The 15,834-nt window shown below is 39.7% G+C and overlaps 1 protein-coding gene across 2 annotated transcripts in view; it reads left to right on the top strand.

Moving 5' to 3' along the window:
* The window catches only part of FBXL17 (F-box and leucine rich repeat protein 17), a 475,635-nt gene that overhangs the window by 136,804 nt on the left and 322,997 nt on the right, over positions 1 to 15,834 (top strand). For both annotated transcript variants that reach the window (XM_053911271.1, XM_053911273.1), the window contains exon 5: positions 11,116 to 11,223. In XM_053911271.1, the coding sequence (XP_053767246.1) occupies positions 11,116 to 11,223 (108 nt within the window). The remainder of the gene's footprint in view (positions 1 to 11,115; positions 11,224 to 15,834) is intronic.

Raw genomic sequence — 15,834 nt, 5'->3', positions numbered from 1 at the left:
ATTCTGCTTGGCTTTCAAACCTCCATAATCTGGTTCCTCTTCAACCTTGGTTTCAAATCTAGTCCGAAGGCCTTGGGAAACTGAACTGAACTAAACTGGGATGCAGTATTGAGCTAAAATATTTTCAGAAATCTCACTCGTAGTTGTGGGAGCTACACCTGTTCACATCCCAACCTGTAGTTTCTGCTCTTGGAGGCAGGGGCTAGCCCTTATTTTCATAATGCGTTAGTATTTTTTTATTCACTTTTAATTTTTTAAGTATATTTATTGATTATGCTATTACAGTTTTCCCAATTTTTCCCCCATTATCGCCCCTGCACCTACCACCCCCCAACCCTCCAGTATTCCCCCACCCTTAGTTCATGTCCATGGGTTGTACTTATAAGTTCTTTGAATTCTCCGTTCCCCACTCCATTTTTGACCTCTCCCCGTCTATCTTATGCCTACCAGTCATGTTTCTTCTTCCCGCTACCCCCTATTCTACCCCTCCACCTCCCCACTGAAAACCCTGGATGGGATGTCCATTTCTCTGATTCTGTTCCTGTTCTAGTTTGCTTAGTTTTTGTTTTCATTGTTTTTCTTTTTCTTTTTTTTTCTTTAGGTTCATTTGTTGACAGTTGTGAGTTTGTTGTCATTTTACTGTTCATAGTTTTTGATCTTCTTCAGTTTCTTAGATAAGTCCCTTTAACATTTCATGTAATAAGGCCTTGGTGATGATGAACTCCTTCAACTTGACCTTATCTGGGAAGCACTTAATCTGCCCTTCCATTCTAAATGATAGCTTTGCTGGATGAGATAATGTTGGATGTAGGTCCTTGCCTTTCATGAGTTTCAATCCTTTTTTCCAGCCCCTTCTTTTGCCTGTAAGGTTTCTTTTGAGAAATCATTTGATAGTCTTGTTGGAGCTCCTTTGTAGGTAACTCTTCTTTTCTCTTGCTGCTTTTAGGATTCTCTCCTTATCTTTCATCTTGGGTTATTTAAGTGTGATATGTCGTGGTGTGTTCCTCCTTGGGACCCATTTCTTTGGGATTCTCAGAGCTTCTTGGACTTCCATGTCTATTTCTTTCACCATTTGGGGGAAATTTTCCTTCATTATTTGTTCAAATAAGTTTTCAATTTCTAGCTCTTTCTATTCTCCTTCTGGGACCCCTATGATTTGGATGTTGAAACATTTAAAGTTGTCCCAGAGGTTCCTAAGCCTCTCCTCATTTTTTTGAATTCTTGTTTCTTCATTCTGTTCTGGTTGAATGTTTATTTCTTCCTTCTGTTCCAAATCATTGATCTGAGTCCCAGGTTCCTTTCCATCACTGTTGGTTCCCTGTATATTTTTCTTTATTTCACTTTATATAGCCTTCACTTCTTCCTTTATTTTGCATATGTACTCAGCTATTTCTGTGAGCATCCTGATTAACAATGTTTTGAACTCTGCCTCTGATAGGTTAGTATGTTCTCACCACTTAGTTCTTTCTCTGGAGTTTGTTTTTATAGTGTATTTTATTGATTATGCTATTATAATTGTCACATTTTTTTCTCCCCTTTCTCCCCTCCACCGCCCCTCCCAGCATTCCCCCCTCCTTAGTTCATTTCTATGTTTCATACATGTAATTTCTTCAGCTTCTTCATTTCCTATACTATTCTTAACTTCCCCCTGTCTATTTTGTACCTACAAATTGTACTTCTTATTTCCTGTATCTTACCCCGGTTTTCCCCCTTCCTCGTTTCCATCTGTTAAATTGCTTGCCTCTATTTCATTTAGCTCTCTTTCTGGGGATTCCTGCTTTCCATTTGTTTGGGAGTTGTTTCTTTTTCTCTCCATTTTAGGTTACATTTGTTTGTTTCTACATATTAGATTGATCTGCTTTGACTCCCTGTCTTTATGGGGTGGCCTTCTGTGGTAAGAGACCTGTGGGACTTAGTGGTGCAGTCTCCTTAATTTCCTGAGATGGATGCTCTTGTGGTGTCCTTTATGCAGTTTATGTGGACTCTATTGTTATAATTGGGTTTTGGTTGTTGTTGGGTTGTTCATTTATATATTGTTCATTTATATACTCCCCTCCTGCTGGCTGACTTAGAGTCACAACCTCCACCGAATCTGGTATGCTGTTGTACAGGTGGTGCCAGAACAAAACAAAACAATACAGTAGGTAAAACCCACACCAGCAAAAATAGCCCCCAACCTCAACTGCAATATCAACAACAAATGAGCAAAGGTTAATGGAGGTAGAAAGAATAAAAATATTATAAGAAAGGAAAACATAGTATGAGGTGGCTAACAGAAAGAAAAATGACTGAGAGGAAAGAAGAAGGAGAAATAATAAGAGTAAAGAATAGAAACAAGGCCAAGAAAAGGAGAAAGTAAACTTTACAACATTGATTAAATAAGGGAGGGAATAGGGTAAGAAGAAAGAAGAGTATAATACGAGGCTTGAAATAAAAAGAATTGTGAAAAATTAAGAATCAAATTGAAGAAAAACAACCACTGGAGCAGTAACCACAACAAATGAGCGAAGATTAGTAAAAGTGGAAAGAGAACAAGAAGATTATAAGAGAGAAAAAGAAAGAACAGGAAAAAAGATTATGTGATATCTAAAGAAAGAAAAATGATTTTGAGAGAATAAAGGGGGGAGAAATAATAAACATAAGGATTAGAAACAAGGCTAAGAAAGGGACAAAATAAAATTTAAAACAAAAATAGAAAAGGCAGAGGGAAGAAAAAATGGACTAGGATAGAGGAACAGTAAAATATGACATTTGAAATAAAAAAAATGACCGTATAGTAATAAAGTTGAAGAAATGCAACAACAACCACAGTATCAGTGACACGTGAACAATGATTAATAAAGGTAGAAAGAGAACAAGAACTTTATCAGAAAGGGGAAAAAGACTGTGAGATGACTAATGGAAAGAAAAATGGTTTTGAGAGGATGGAGGGAGGAAAAATAGTAAGAGTTAAGAATAGAAACAAGGTGTAGAAAGGGAAAAGTAAAATTTAAAATGAAAATAAGAAAGGGAAGGAAGAAGGCAAAATGGAGTAACAGAAGGGAAGAGTAAAATATAAGATTTGAAATAAAAGTAAAATTAAAAAGTAAAATAATATAAACAAAATTGAAGAAAAAGAAAAATGTCAAAAAGCTATGCAGGATTAAAAACAATGCAAATGCTGAAAAAGAACAAGGTGGAATTCATCTCAGAAAAGTCTAGTGTTTGCCTACTGTCTTCTGGATCTGTCTCTGGTAATGTCAGATGGTGTCCCAGTGTAGCTTTAGGCAGCCTGTTCAAGGCTACAAGTGCGCCACAGTCTGTGGCTGTCTCCTTCAGGCTTGGCTGGTCCTCACAGTTCTGCCCTGCTGACTTTTTATCAGCACAAGGCCCAGGGGTGGTTCATCTAACATCAGACAACACCTCATGTACCACCCCCACCTGCTCCTAGATGGGGCTTTTAGTACCACTGGGAGGGTGGGATCCCTAGTTCTCCCTGGGAGGCACTGTTAGTTCTCAGGGAAGATGGTGGGTATGTTCCCCAGCCCCTGTGCCACACATCTTGATCTCTCCCAGATTATTTCAATAATGTATAGTTTCTGATGAGTTCATTGTTCCTTTCATGTGAGGAGCCAGTCTGTGTAAAGGCTCAGCTCTTTCCTGCTTGGTACCCTGAACATGCCTTGCTGAGCTAATTTCTAATCTCTCTGTTCCGCTGTTGTCTGTGGAATAGGGCCCAAGGAGGAACTAGGGTAGCTTGTTGAATCTGATAAAAGTTCAGAAAAGGCTCTTTTGAAGATTCCCTTTTTTCCCCCTGTGGATATGCACCCAGCAAGGGGTTCTTGATCCTAGCTTTAATGTTCTTCAGAGTTTGCAGTCCTGCAGGTGGGGGTGAGTTGTTCCTTCTTCTTCCCAGAGCTTTGTACTCCAAGATGTGAGGGAACCTGCCTGCCTGCAAAGAATCTCAGGTACTCAGCTCTTGCCCATTTAGCTTCCAGCCCACTGCTCTTGCAGGAGGCTCACACTGGACCTCTCCATTCTGCATGCAGCCCTGCACTCGCCAGCCACACTGTTTGGGGCCTTGCAATCCCTTCACTGTGCAGCTTTCTAATCTTCCTTCCCAGCTCGATTCAGTGGGTGTGAACTGCTCTTTCAATCTGGTCTCTTTGCTGGCAGGTTGACTGCATGTGCAGGAGATCCCTGCAAGCCACACTTCAGCTCCCTTTTTAAAAAGTCTCTATGTGGCACCCACACTGTAGTGCAAAGTCACTGCCTGGTTCTCTGTGTACTCCACTTCCCCAAAACGCAAAAACACTCTCTTGGTCAGGGCTGGCCACAGCCTGCCAGTGCTTCCAGCAGTTTTAGGGAATGGAATTTCTCTCAGGATGTTTCCCAGTTGGCACTGCAGCAATGGACATGTTCACTGTGTGAGCCTAAGTCTCCTAGACTCTGTATACCCTCCCAAGTCTCTCCTGATTAGGGTTAGGGGCTCCCTGTATGGGAACCACTCTGGGAGGGGAAGGAGCTACTAAAGCTGTATTTTCTGTCTGGTCTCTGCTCTGCTGAGGCACTCACACAGGGTATTTCACCTTCAACTTAAAAAAATCTCTTAGTGCCCTGGGCTGGTGTGGCTCAGTGGATTGAGTGCCAGCCTGCGAATTGATATAATAGGTCGTCGTCAGTTTGATTCCCGGTCAGGGCACATGCCTGGGTTGGGAGCCAGGTCCCCAGTTGGGTGTACATGAAAGGCAACTGCGCACTGATGTTTTTCTCCCTCTCTTTCTCCTTCCCTTCTCCTTCCTCTAAAAATAAATAAACATAAAAAAATCTCCTAGTGGACGGTACAAAGCCTCGTCTCTACTCCTTGATTCAAAAATTCGTATCAGCTGAGATTCCATTGATTGTTCAGGTCACTTGTTGGAACATTAGCCAAAAATCCATGCTGAGGCACCAGCAAGTGGGCTCAGCTTCCACCTACTTGACCGCCATATTCCATCCACTCATTCATTTTTATTTTTGAAGCTCCTGTTGTGTTCCAGGCCTTGTGCCAGGCAGTGGGGATAGAGTGCTGAATGAGATAGATGGCAACACCATCACATAGTGAACAAGGAAAGAAGGCGGTGAGATAAAATGAGGTGGAAGAGATAGAGAAGAGACAGATCATGCAGGGCCTTGTAGGTTATAGGAGTTTGGATTTTATTTTTTGAGTAATTGGTTCCATTGGAGGATTTTAATAGCAGACTGACTTGATCTGATTTGCACTTTTTGAAAGATCACAGTGGCTTAATGGGTGGAGAATAGATTTGTGATGTTGAGTGTCCAAAAGAGGTACAGTGTGCTGGCTATTAAAGATATGCATGAGAAGAATGATGTACGAGGTCTGTCCAGAAGATATCCATCTAATATCAAAAAATAGACATTTGTTAAAGAAGATAAAAGATACAAGGAACATTATACATAGGACAATAATGCCTCAGCCCCCATCAAAGTAGAAACCTTGGGACCTCACACAGTTCTCCCCATTGCCATCAGCTGCCCATCATATATTTTCCTGAACCTCATTGACAGTCTGAAATCTCTTCCCTTTCAAAGGTGATTTTACTTTTAAGAAAAGCTAGAAGTTTCAGGGTGCCAAATCTGGGTTGTAGGGGGATAAGTCACCTGGGTGATTTGATGTTTTACCAAAAACTCTGCACAAAACATAATGCATAAGCGGAAGTGTCATGATGAAGCTGCCAATCACCAGTTGCCCATAGCTGCGGCCTTCTGAATTATCTGAATAGTTTCTGTGGAGGAATGTTCAAGCTTAACACAAAATTTGATGCAGATTTGTTGCTCTACTCTCTCAGGCATTTTGAATGCAACAGCCACACAGTACACATGCTCATTCAATGGCATCTACCATTCCCACTGACTAGTACATTGAAGTTGTCATTGTTTACACATATACATTCCAGTACATTCTCCTTGGCTGCTAAGTTACATGGATGTTGTGGAGACCGTTCTTATTATATTAACAATGGCTGGACTTTTTCCAGACAGACCTTGTGTCTTAGACCATGATGGTTTATAGTGTCAGTAGAGATAGCAAAGAGATAACCTCAATGTATACTCAAGACCATCTTCAGTAGGTACTAATATTTGGAGGATCTAGTTAACCATGGTGGTTATAGTTAGTCATGGGATTTTTTCTGGACTAATTCCATATGAACCATTAAAATAATTATTAAGGGTATATACTTCTGGGTCCTGAATTAGTAAGTTTGGGGTGGAGTCTAGGGAAAAATATTCTTCAAAAAGTTTTCTAAGCAAGGTCAAGAAATACTTTTTTGGGAGAGAGTTGGGTGGGGAACACAATCAGTTGTCTCCTGTATGTCCCTGACCAGGGATCGAACCCACAACCTGTTGGTGTACAGGATGACACTCCAACCAACTGAGCCACCTTGCCAAGTTGGTCAAGAAATACTTTTCTCTCATTTAGTACACTTGTGTAGAAATACACAGAAGAGTTCTCTAAATCCAGCACTAAAGAGTGCTCCACTACTTAATACTGTAGTTTTCTTCCCTCCCCAGATATATTACCAATAATTCCCCAAAGTTAATCTTTCAGCACTGATTCCAAAATCCTTTCATTGAATTGATCTTATTCTGGTATAAATCTCTCCTTCTATGTCCCAAGAAAACTTTGTTTTAAAAAAACAAATTGCTTCTCTTTATGCAGAATCTTGAAATTTATGTAAAAGTTCCTTGGATCCTTTTTTTCTTTTTTAATTTTAATGCTTTCTAGATAAAAGTGCTTTCTTGAACTATCAGTTCCTACTGCTGTGATTTCATAATTCACTAGTATTAATCCAGCTGCATCAGCACCTCTGAATTAGGTTGCCACACCCTCTCCCGTGCTTCCTTCTGTTGGGAGGGTTCTCCGGACATACGGACATACGTACAGCTCTCACAGCATCAGCACCACAGCCATTCCGTCTGCAGCAGATGACAACAGTAATCAAGGGCAGCACTTTTAGAAAATTCTTCAGTTTAAAAGTATACATTTTGCCTTGATTCCTTCTTCTCCGGCGCTGAAGGGAAGGCCCTGAATTTTCAGTGACATTGAAGTGAAATTAGCACAATGAAATGAAGAATAGAAGAATAGTACAGAACAGAAGAAAATATTTGTGAAACCAGTATCTGATAAAATGCTTGTATCCAAGATATATAAAGAGTTCTTACAACTTAAGAAAGGAAACCCAACTTAAAAATTATGTAAAACATTGAACTTATATTCACCACATGATTCAGCAATTCCACTCCTAGATACCTACTTAAGAGAAATGAGGAGATATGTCTACACAGAGATTTGTATATGAATGATCACAGCAGCATTCTTTATCAAAGTCCCAAACTGGAAGCAATTCAAATATTTATTAAAAGTAAAGCAGAAAACTGTACTTGAACAACAATAAAAAAAATGTTAAAAATAAAGACAGAGTGCCCCAACTGGGAGGGAAAAAGTAAAAAATATTTACTGTTATCAAATAAAACTATTTCTTGACCACTTGGCAAAGTGGCTCAGTTGGTTGGAGTGTCATCCCATGCACTAAAACCGCAGATTAGAATTCCATGGGTCTGTGGTGGCGTCTGAGATTTTGCAGTTCAGCAAGCCTCCAAGTTGACTCCAGTGCTGCTGGTCTGAGGCCCACACTTTGTATGAACTTGTTTATAATCCAGGCTACATGTTAGAATCTCCTCTGGGAGGTTCTAAAATTGATGCAGACCTTCACCCAGAAATTAAATCAGAAAGCTCTTCAGGGGATTCTGATGTGCAGCCAGGCTGAGAACCTTAACAACATTAGATTCTTTTTACTGTAATGGTGCAATAACTAGCTTCCACCTATGTCTCCCTCAATCACACCCCACAGTTTGGCCCATAACCTAGCCCCCAAATTATGATCAGAATCTCTTGGAGTACTTAGAAGATGAAACTAGCATGCTTTAATCACACATTTTAATGATAGCAAAATATAACATTTTGCGTGTATATTTACTCTCTACCTTGTGAGGTAGATGCTTTTATTTCTTCCATATTATAGAAGGAACAAAGTATAGAGAAGTGCAAGGACTTGCTTAAAATCATACAGCCAGTGTAAGTGGTGTACCTGGGATTTGAAAAGAGGCACTCAGATCCCAGGGTCCCAAAGAAGCTGACACTAACCAGCACCTGCCTCCCGTAGTCTTTGTTTCTATCAGGCCTTCAGCCCCAAATTCCGAGCTGATCTTGTATCTTTGGAAATGGAGCCAAACCCCATGCAAACTCAATGCCCTTTTATTAGTCTCCAAAAACACACACCCATACCTACTCTAAGAGTGTTTCTATGCTTCAAGGACTTACTCCTGTGGTCTTGTTTGGCTTATAGGACTGTTGATGCTGGAGACTCTGAGCTCTCTTACTCTGATTGCTTCAGCTGAAAGAGAAAGAGCCCCAAGCGAATTTTTAATACCCTTTTTCTTCTCTCTCAAAGCTCTAATACCTTAGACTTGAGCTTTTTCTTGGGTCCTTAATCCTTGACTGAATTCCTTGAAGGTAGATATATGAAAGGCTTGATATTAGAGTGAGATTGGACTAGGACATTTAATCAACTATTTGTTATTTAAGTTCCCTTACTTCCCCCCACTCACTTTTTAAAATAGCAGTTGGTAAGAACCTGTGTACCCAATGTTCACAGCAGCACAATTTACAATAGCCAAGTACTGGAAGCAACCTAAGTGCCCATCAGCAAATGAGTGGATCAAAAAATTATGGTATATTTACACAATGGACTTCTATGCAGCAGAGAGAAAGAAGGAGCTTATACCCTTTGCAACAGCATGGATGGAACTGGAGAGCATTATGTTAAGTGAAATAAGCCAGACGGTGAGGGACAAATACCATATGGTCTCACCTTTAACTCGAACATAATAAATAGAAGAAAAAAGCAAACAAAATATAACCAGAGACATTGAAGTTAAGAACAATCTAACAATGGGCAGGGGGGAGTGGGGAGGGGACAGTGAGGACAGGGGATTACAGGAACTACTATAAAGGACACATGGACAAAAGGGGGAGGGTGGAGGTGGGGGAGGGAGGGGAGTTCGGCTGGGTGGGGTGGAGGGATGGGGAGAAAAGGCACACAACTGTAATTGAATAACAATAAAATTTTTTTTAAAAATCACAAAAAAATAGCAGTTGGTTTTCATTGAAGCTTCAGGCAATTTTAGTGCCTTTATTCTTTGTTAACATAATATTTTTAGAAAGCTGAGTGTCAGGAAGGCCCATTTTTAATTTATCAGTGGCACCCTTACTCTTAATACGCTAAAGCATACTTTACTTGTGAGGGCAGAATTAATCTTTTATCAGATGTACCATGGTTGCTGTTGGTTTTATTATTTTAGGAAAATGTGCTTGTGTTGTTTTAGAATTAATGTTCCCTACACACCTTTATTTTCCAATACCTGTTCAGAATGGATAAGGAAGAAACAAAGTAAGAGTTACCAATAGTAAAGTTAATGCAAAGGAGATGTAAGTTGCTGCTGTTTGAAAAACTAACAAAATTGCTCAACTGGATTTCCTCTTGACTATGAGGGAAGAGAATATGAAAGTAAGCCTGTGATAGAGAATATTGGGACCTTCTTTTATAAGCTACATCTTTGTGGAGCAGTGAAGAAAATGTTAGCACAATCAATGAAGATATTTTTGTACATGGGAATTTTTCAAAGTTGGGGGAAACAAAAAAGGAATTTCATCTTGCCCTTTGTTTAAATAAAGTGGGGCCAGGCACCTGTGCCAAAAGCTGTCAGTGTAACTTCTTCACAGCACTGAGGCCTCAAGCTTTCACATGCCTAAGGGTCACGCAGGGGATTGTTAAAAATACAGATCTTTGGGCCTCACTCATTTTGGCTCTGAATTTTTAATAAATTTTTCAGGGGATTCTAGTATGTATTGCATTAGTCAGGGTTCTCCAGAGAAACAGAATTAGTGTGTGGGGTGTGTGTGTGTAAGGAGATTGTTATCAGGGATTGACTCATGCAATTATATAGCCTGAGAAGGCCCAAAATCTGCAGTTGGTTAATTTGGAGACACAGGAAGGCTGGTAGATAGTTCCAGTCTGAGTCCAAAGGTTTTAAGAACCAAGAGAGCTGATGGTGTTGAGTTCCAGTATGAGTTTGAGTCCAAAGGTAGGAGATCAGTGTCCCAGCTCAAAGATTGTTAGTTCAGCAGAGGGTGGGGTGGGGGGGAGGGAGCAAAGAAAGAACAAATTCTTTCTTATTCAGCCTTTTTGTTTCATTCAAACATTCAGTGGGTTGGATAAGATCCCCACCCACATTGGGGAGGGCAGTCTGCTTTACCTTTTCAAATGTTAATCTCATCCAGAAACACCCTTACTGACACACCCAGAAAAATGTTTAACCAAATGAGCACTTCATGGCATAGTCAAGTTGATATATAAAATTAATACTATACCATTGAAATCTGAAGAATTTGAAGCAGTAAGGGGCAAAACTAGATTTCTTGGGAGAAACACTTAAAGGGAGAAGCATAAGAGATCATTGTTGCATTTTAGAAACCAATTGTATAATTTTAATTATAAAAAATCTCTAGACTAGACAAATCCATAGAGACAGAAAGTTGCCAGGGGCAGGGGATGGAATAGGGAAGTGACTGCTAATGGGTATGGGGTTTCTTTTTAAAGTGATGAACATGTTCTGAAATTTGATATTGGTGATGGTTATACAACCTTGACAATATACTAAAAACCACTGAACTGTATGTACCCTTTGAAAAAGTGAATTTTATGGTATGTGAATTATATCTCAGTAAAATATATCTACTGAGAGACATGAAGAAGTGGAAGTAGATAGTGTTGACATCTTTGAGATATTTTCTATGTAGTGGAAAAACATGGGGTGTTAGAAGGCATGTGGGGTGAAGGGAGGATTTCAAAAAAAATCCAAGAGAGATAATGCAGCATGTCTGTAAACCAATTTGCATGATCTAATGGATAGGGAAATACTATTAATGCAGGTTGGGCAGAGGGAATTTGAGGAACCTAAACCTTAAATCCACTGGAATGCCACCTCGAGTAACTCTTCCTGCCTGTTCCCTAGGTGACAGATCAGTCAGTGAAAGCGTTTGCTGAGCACTGTCCTGAACTTCGGTATGTGGGCTTCATGGGCTGTTCAGTTACTTCCAAAGGAGTCATTCATCTAACTAAGGTAAGACCATTGTTGTGTTTCCTCAGTGTTTCCAATTATCATTCATATCAATGCCCTAGCACTGTTAAATGCACTGGAATGAGAAATAATCAGACCATAATAGAAGTGCACTAGTGTTTGATAAAGTTAAAACAAGTTTAAGGCAACAATACCAAACCTGTCCTTTATGGAGTTGGTCACTTATTTATTAGAAAAGCAGCTTAGCCCTGGCTGGTGTAGCTTAGTGGATTGAGTTTGGGCCTGCAAAGCAAAGTGTTGCCAGTTTGGTTCCCAGTCAGGGCACATGCCTGCCTGTGCTGTGAGCCAGGTCACTTCTGCGAGGCATGTGAGAGGTACCCACACATTGATGTTTCTCTCTTTCTCTTTCTCTCTCCCTCTCTTTCTCTCTCCCTTACCCTCTCTAAAAATAAATAAATAAAATTTTTAAAAAGCAGCTTACTTTGTTGCTTTTTTATTGCTAATGACTATGAAATTTATGCAATAAATAAACTGATAAATGTGACAAGAATTGTTTAAATGTTAACTTAGTGCATTGCATTTAGAAAATATTTTGATTGAAGTTTTAACTGCTCACATACCATTAGGTCAGCTTTTAAGAAGGGAATATGGTCAGTTCATATTTTTAAGGTGAATATGTAAGGTGAAAGAAAGGTGACTGTATATCTAAAATTAACCTTATAGCTTTCCTATATACCAAATATATGAAATCTCATGTTTTAGTAATGATGAAAGTGCTAGTTCCTTTGTGATCTCTCACTTATGTGCCATCTCTGCTGCTTTCCAGAGCTCTAAAATAATTAGGAGTTAATTCTTACATACATGTAATAAAAAAAAAAAACTGGCTCTAAAATTGACTTGTATAGTACCAGAAATTTGTCACTGCATGGATTTTAAATGTATTATATAGTTCTTAGGAGAATGGATGTGATTCTTGCCTTTTCTACCCAATAGCTGAGTAACCCATTTATTCAAACTTCCTTCAATTCACTATTATTAGAAAACTACTGTGTTAGTAGCAAAATGCCAAAATAAAACAGGTAAGATCCCAGGTGTGTTTGGGCTTGGTCTCTTCAGGTCTCTTGAAGCTTACAGTTCAGTGGGATATAATGTTTTCTTTTTTCCTCCCTAGGAAAAGAGCAAATATTTACAAGTTACCTTTGACTATAGCAATAAAGCACAATCAGTGGGAGGCTGGGCTCTGTTGTCAACTTGGGTTTGAATCTTGGCTCTGCCACTTACTAGTTGAGCAGGCAAATAATTTTTTCAGGGAACTAATTGAAGTAATCTATGCAAGGTGCTTGCCTTAGCATTGAGCTTGCATACGTACTAAGCTGAGTACATGTTAGTTACTAATATTAACTTAGATGCTACAATATCTAAATTGCTGGAAAATCAGAGTAAACTTTGAGGGAAAAAAAATCAAATTGTTCTTCTATTCTAGTATATCTAAAACAGAGGCTGTGGTTGTCCTGTGTCTTAAATGACTGATCAACTTTAATTGTATTTTGAGGATCAGAACCTAAACTAGTGGAGAGTATAGACACCTTGTTCTCAATTTTTGCTCTATTAGAAAAGAACATCTTATATAAACATATGTAATATAATTTTTTGTTCATTTCCTATAACCATGGCATGAGCATCTTGGTAGATGAATGTTTGTCTAGTCACATCTAATGCTATTTATAGTGTAGAGTAGGAATCTATAGGGAACCGTTCGACACACGGGAAATGTAGCCCAGCCCCCACTGGGAAAAGCCACTGGGGTGTGAGGTCTGGCACACAGGACCCACGCTCACGGACAGGTTCTCCTGTGGGGAATCAGGCCTGCATTGTACCTAGGGTGCTATGAGACAGTGCTATTGCTAAAACTCCCTCACCCTGAATTGAGGCAGCAAATGTTTACTGAGTATCTTTAACTTCCTAAAGTCTGTGCTAAACCTCCCAAGTATGGAGTGTAACCAGTTCAACCACTTTCCCCCTTGATCTGTAACATCCTTCTCTTTGAAGTAATTAGAAACATTCTTCCCTTTGTTGTCTGTAAAAGATAATCACCAAAGCGAACCTGTGCATAGTAAATGAGGATCACCCTCAAAATAATGTACCCAGAAAAGCAATAAAAGCCTGTCCAGGAAGGGGTCGGGGCTCTGGCCCTCTCGCCCTCTCTCACTCAGAGGGTGGCCATGCTGTCCCTTTTTCTCCACAGAATTTCTGTAGTCCATGTGAATTTTTCTATTGCTGCCACAATACACGGATCCTGTGGGCTGGGATCCGCATCAGGAATCCCTTTGGAGGAACAGATTATACACAAGTGTTACAATGATCATATGTGGGAATTTTTTGATCACTAGAAATCGTATTCATTAAAGACAAAACAAGACTTACTATATTATTAAGTGCTTCTCTGAGCATTTTCAGATAGCCAAAAATTATGGTACACTGGTACTTAAAAATTCAGAATTATTCTCTGTGACAAATTAGTGGCTACGGCAAATGTCTGCATTGGAAAACTTAATTTGCTGAGAAGGTTCTTAATATTATAGGCCAGGATTGGTTGCTTGTCTTGTCAGCAGTTAATCTGCTGGATCCATATCAAAGCTGGTCCACAGAGTTTTGAGGATCATCTCTGTTGGAAGACTGGTTTGTGGTATAATACTGCTTAGGTTCCTGGATTCAAGTAAATGCAAGATAGCATTTTTTTATTTTTTATTTTTTTAATATATTTTATTGATTATGCTATTACAATTGTCCTAATTTTCCCCCTTTACTTCTCTACCCAGTACCCCCCATTTCCTCCTACAAGTCCCCCTTAGTTTATGTCCATGGGTCATGCATATGAGTTCTTTGGCTACTCCAATTCCTATACTGTTCTTAATGTCTCCCTGTCTATTTTGTACCTATCAATTTGTACTTCTTAACCCCTGTACCTTTTCCCCCATTCTCCCTCTTCCCCCTCCCAACTGATAACCCTTAAAATGGTCTCCATATCTATGATTCTGTTTCTGTTCTGCTTGCTTGCTTAGTTTGTTTCTTAGATTCAATTTTTGATAGTTGTGAATTTATTGCCATTTTGATGTTCATAGTTTTGATCTTATTCTTTTCCTTAAATAAGTCCCTTTAACATTTCATATAATAAGGGCTTGGTGATGATGAACTCCTTTAGCTTTAGCTTGTCTGGGAAGCACTTTTCTGTCCTTCAATTCTAAATGATAGCTTTGCTGGAGAGAGTAATCTAGGTGGTAGGTCCTTGCTTTTCATCACTTTGAACTTCTTGCCAGTCCCTTTTAGCTTGCAAAGTTTCTTTTGAGAAATCAGCTGACAGCCTTATGGGAACTCCTTTGTAGGTAACTGTCTGCTTTTCTCTTGCTACTGTTAGTATTTTCTCTTTATCTTTAACTTTTGGCATTTTAATTATGATGCGTCATGGTGTGGTCCTCTGCATTCATATTGTTTGGAACTCTTTGCTTCCTGGACTTGCATGTCTATTTCCTTCACCAAATTAGGAAAGTTTTCTTTCATTATTTTTTCAAATAAGGTTTCAATTTCTAACTCTTCCTCTTCTCCTTCTGGCATCCCAATGATTTGCATGTTGGTACATTTGAAGAAGTTCCAGAGGCTCCTTAGCCTATCCTCGTTTTTTGTTTGTTTGTTTTGGTAGTCTTTTTTTTCCTTCCTGTTGTGATTGAATATCTTTTTCTTCCTTATGTTCCAGATCATTAAATTGATTCTTGGCTTCATCCCCTCAACTTTTGGTTCTCTCTAAATTTTTCTTTATCTCACTTAGTGTAACCTGCATTTCTACCTGGATCTTTTTTACACTGTTGAAGTAACCAATGAGTTCCCTGGGCATCCTAATAACCAGTGTTTTGAACTCTGCATCTGATAGATTTCTTATCTCCATTTTGCTTAATTCTTTTTCTAGAGTTTTTATCTGTTCCTTCATTTGGGCCATGTTTCTTTGTCTCCTCATTTAGGCGGCCTCCCTGTGTTTGTTTCTGTATAGTAGGTAGAGCTGCTTTTACTTCCTGTCTTATCAGTGTTGCCTATTGTAGAAAAAGCACCTGTAAATTGTGTGGGGCAAAGCCTTAGGTAGTAGCCAGGGTTGGGCAAAGCATGTCATCACTCCCTGGCTCTGTGTGGGGGAGGGCTCAGAAAAGGGACAATGGCTGCTGCCTGGCCTCTCGAGTTTTATCTGGGAGGAAACTGTCTCCTGGCACTCACCCTGATACCAATCACTTCACCTTCTCCCCATATGCCACTTACGCCCTTCCAGTTGTTGCTGAAGCCCAGAGGAACTGAGTCTGTGTAAGTCCTAAGTCTGTTGCAGGCCATTTAAGAGGAGACTCCTAAGAGTCCTGCAGTTTCTTCCTCTGCTCCAATCCCCATTAGTTTTTGCAGCCAGAAATTGTAAGGACTTATCTTCCTCGCACTGGAACCCTGGGCTGGGTTGCCTGGTGTTGGGTTGGGATCCCTCACTGTTGAGGTATCCCTCCCAATTTTTTTCCATCACATGTAGGTATGGGACTGGCTGTTCCATGTCTCCATGCCTTTATGCACCTCTATGTGTCTCCACGCCTGTCTGCACATGTTCGCGTCTCTGCCTCTCCTACCCAT

The sequence above is a fragment of the Desmodus rotundus genome, chromosome 1, assembly GCF_022682495.2.
Source record: "Desmodus rotundus isolate HL8 chromosome 1, HLdesRot8A.1, whole genome shotgun sequence".
NCBI lineage: Eukaryota > Metazoa > Chordata > Mammalia > Chiroptera > Phyllostomidae > Desmodus > Desmodus rotundus.
Note: the sequence above shows the minus strand (reverse complement) of the source record. Positions and strands in the feature narration are given on the sequence as shown.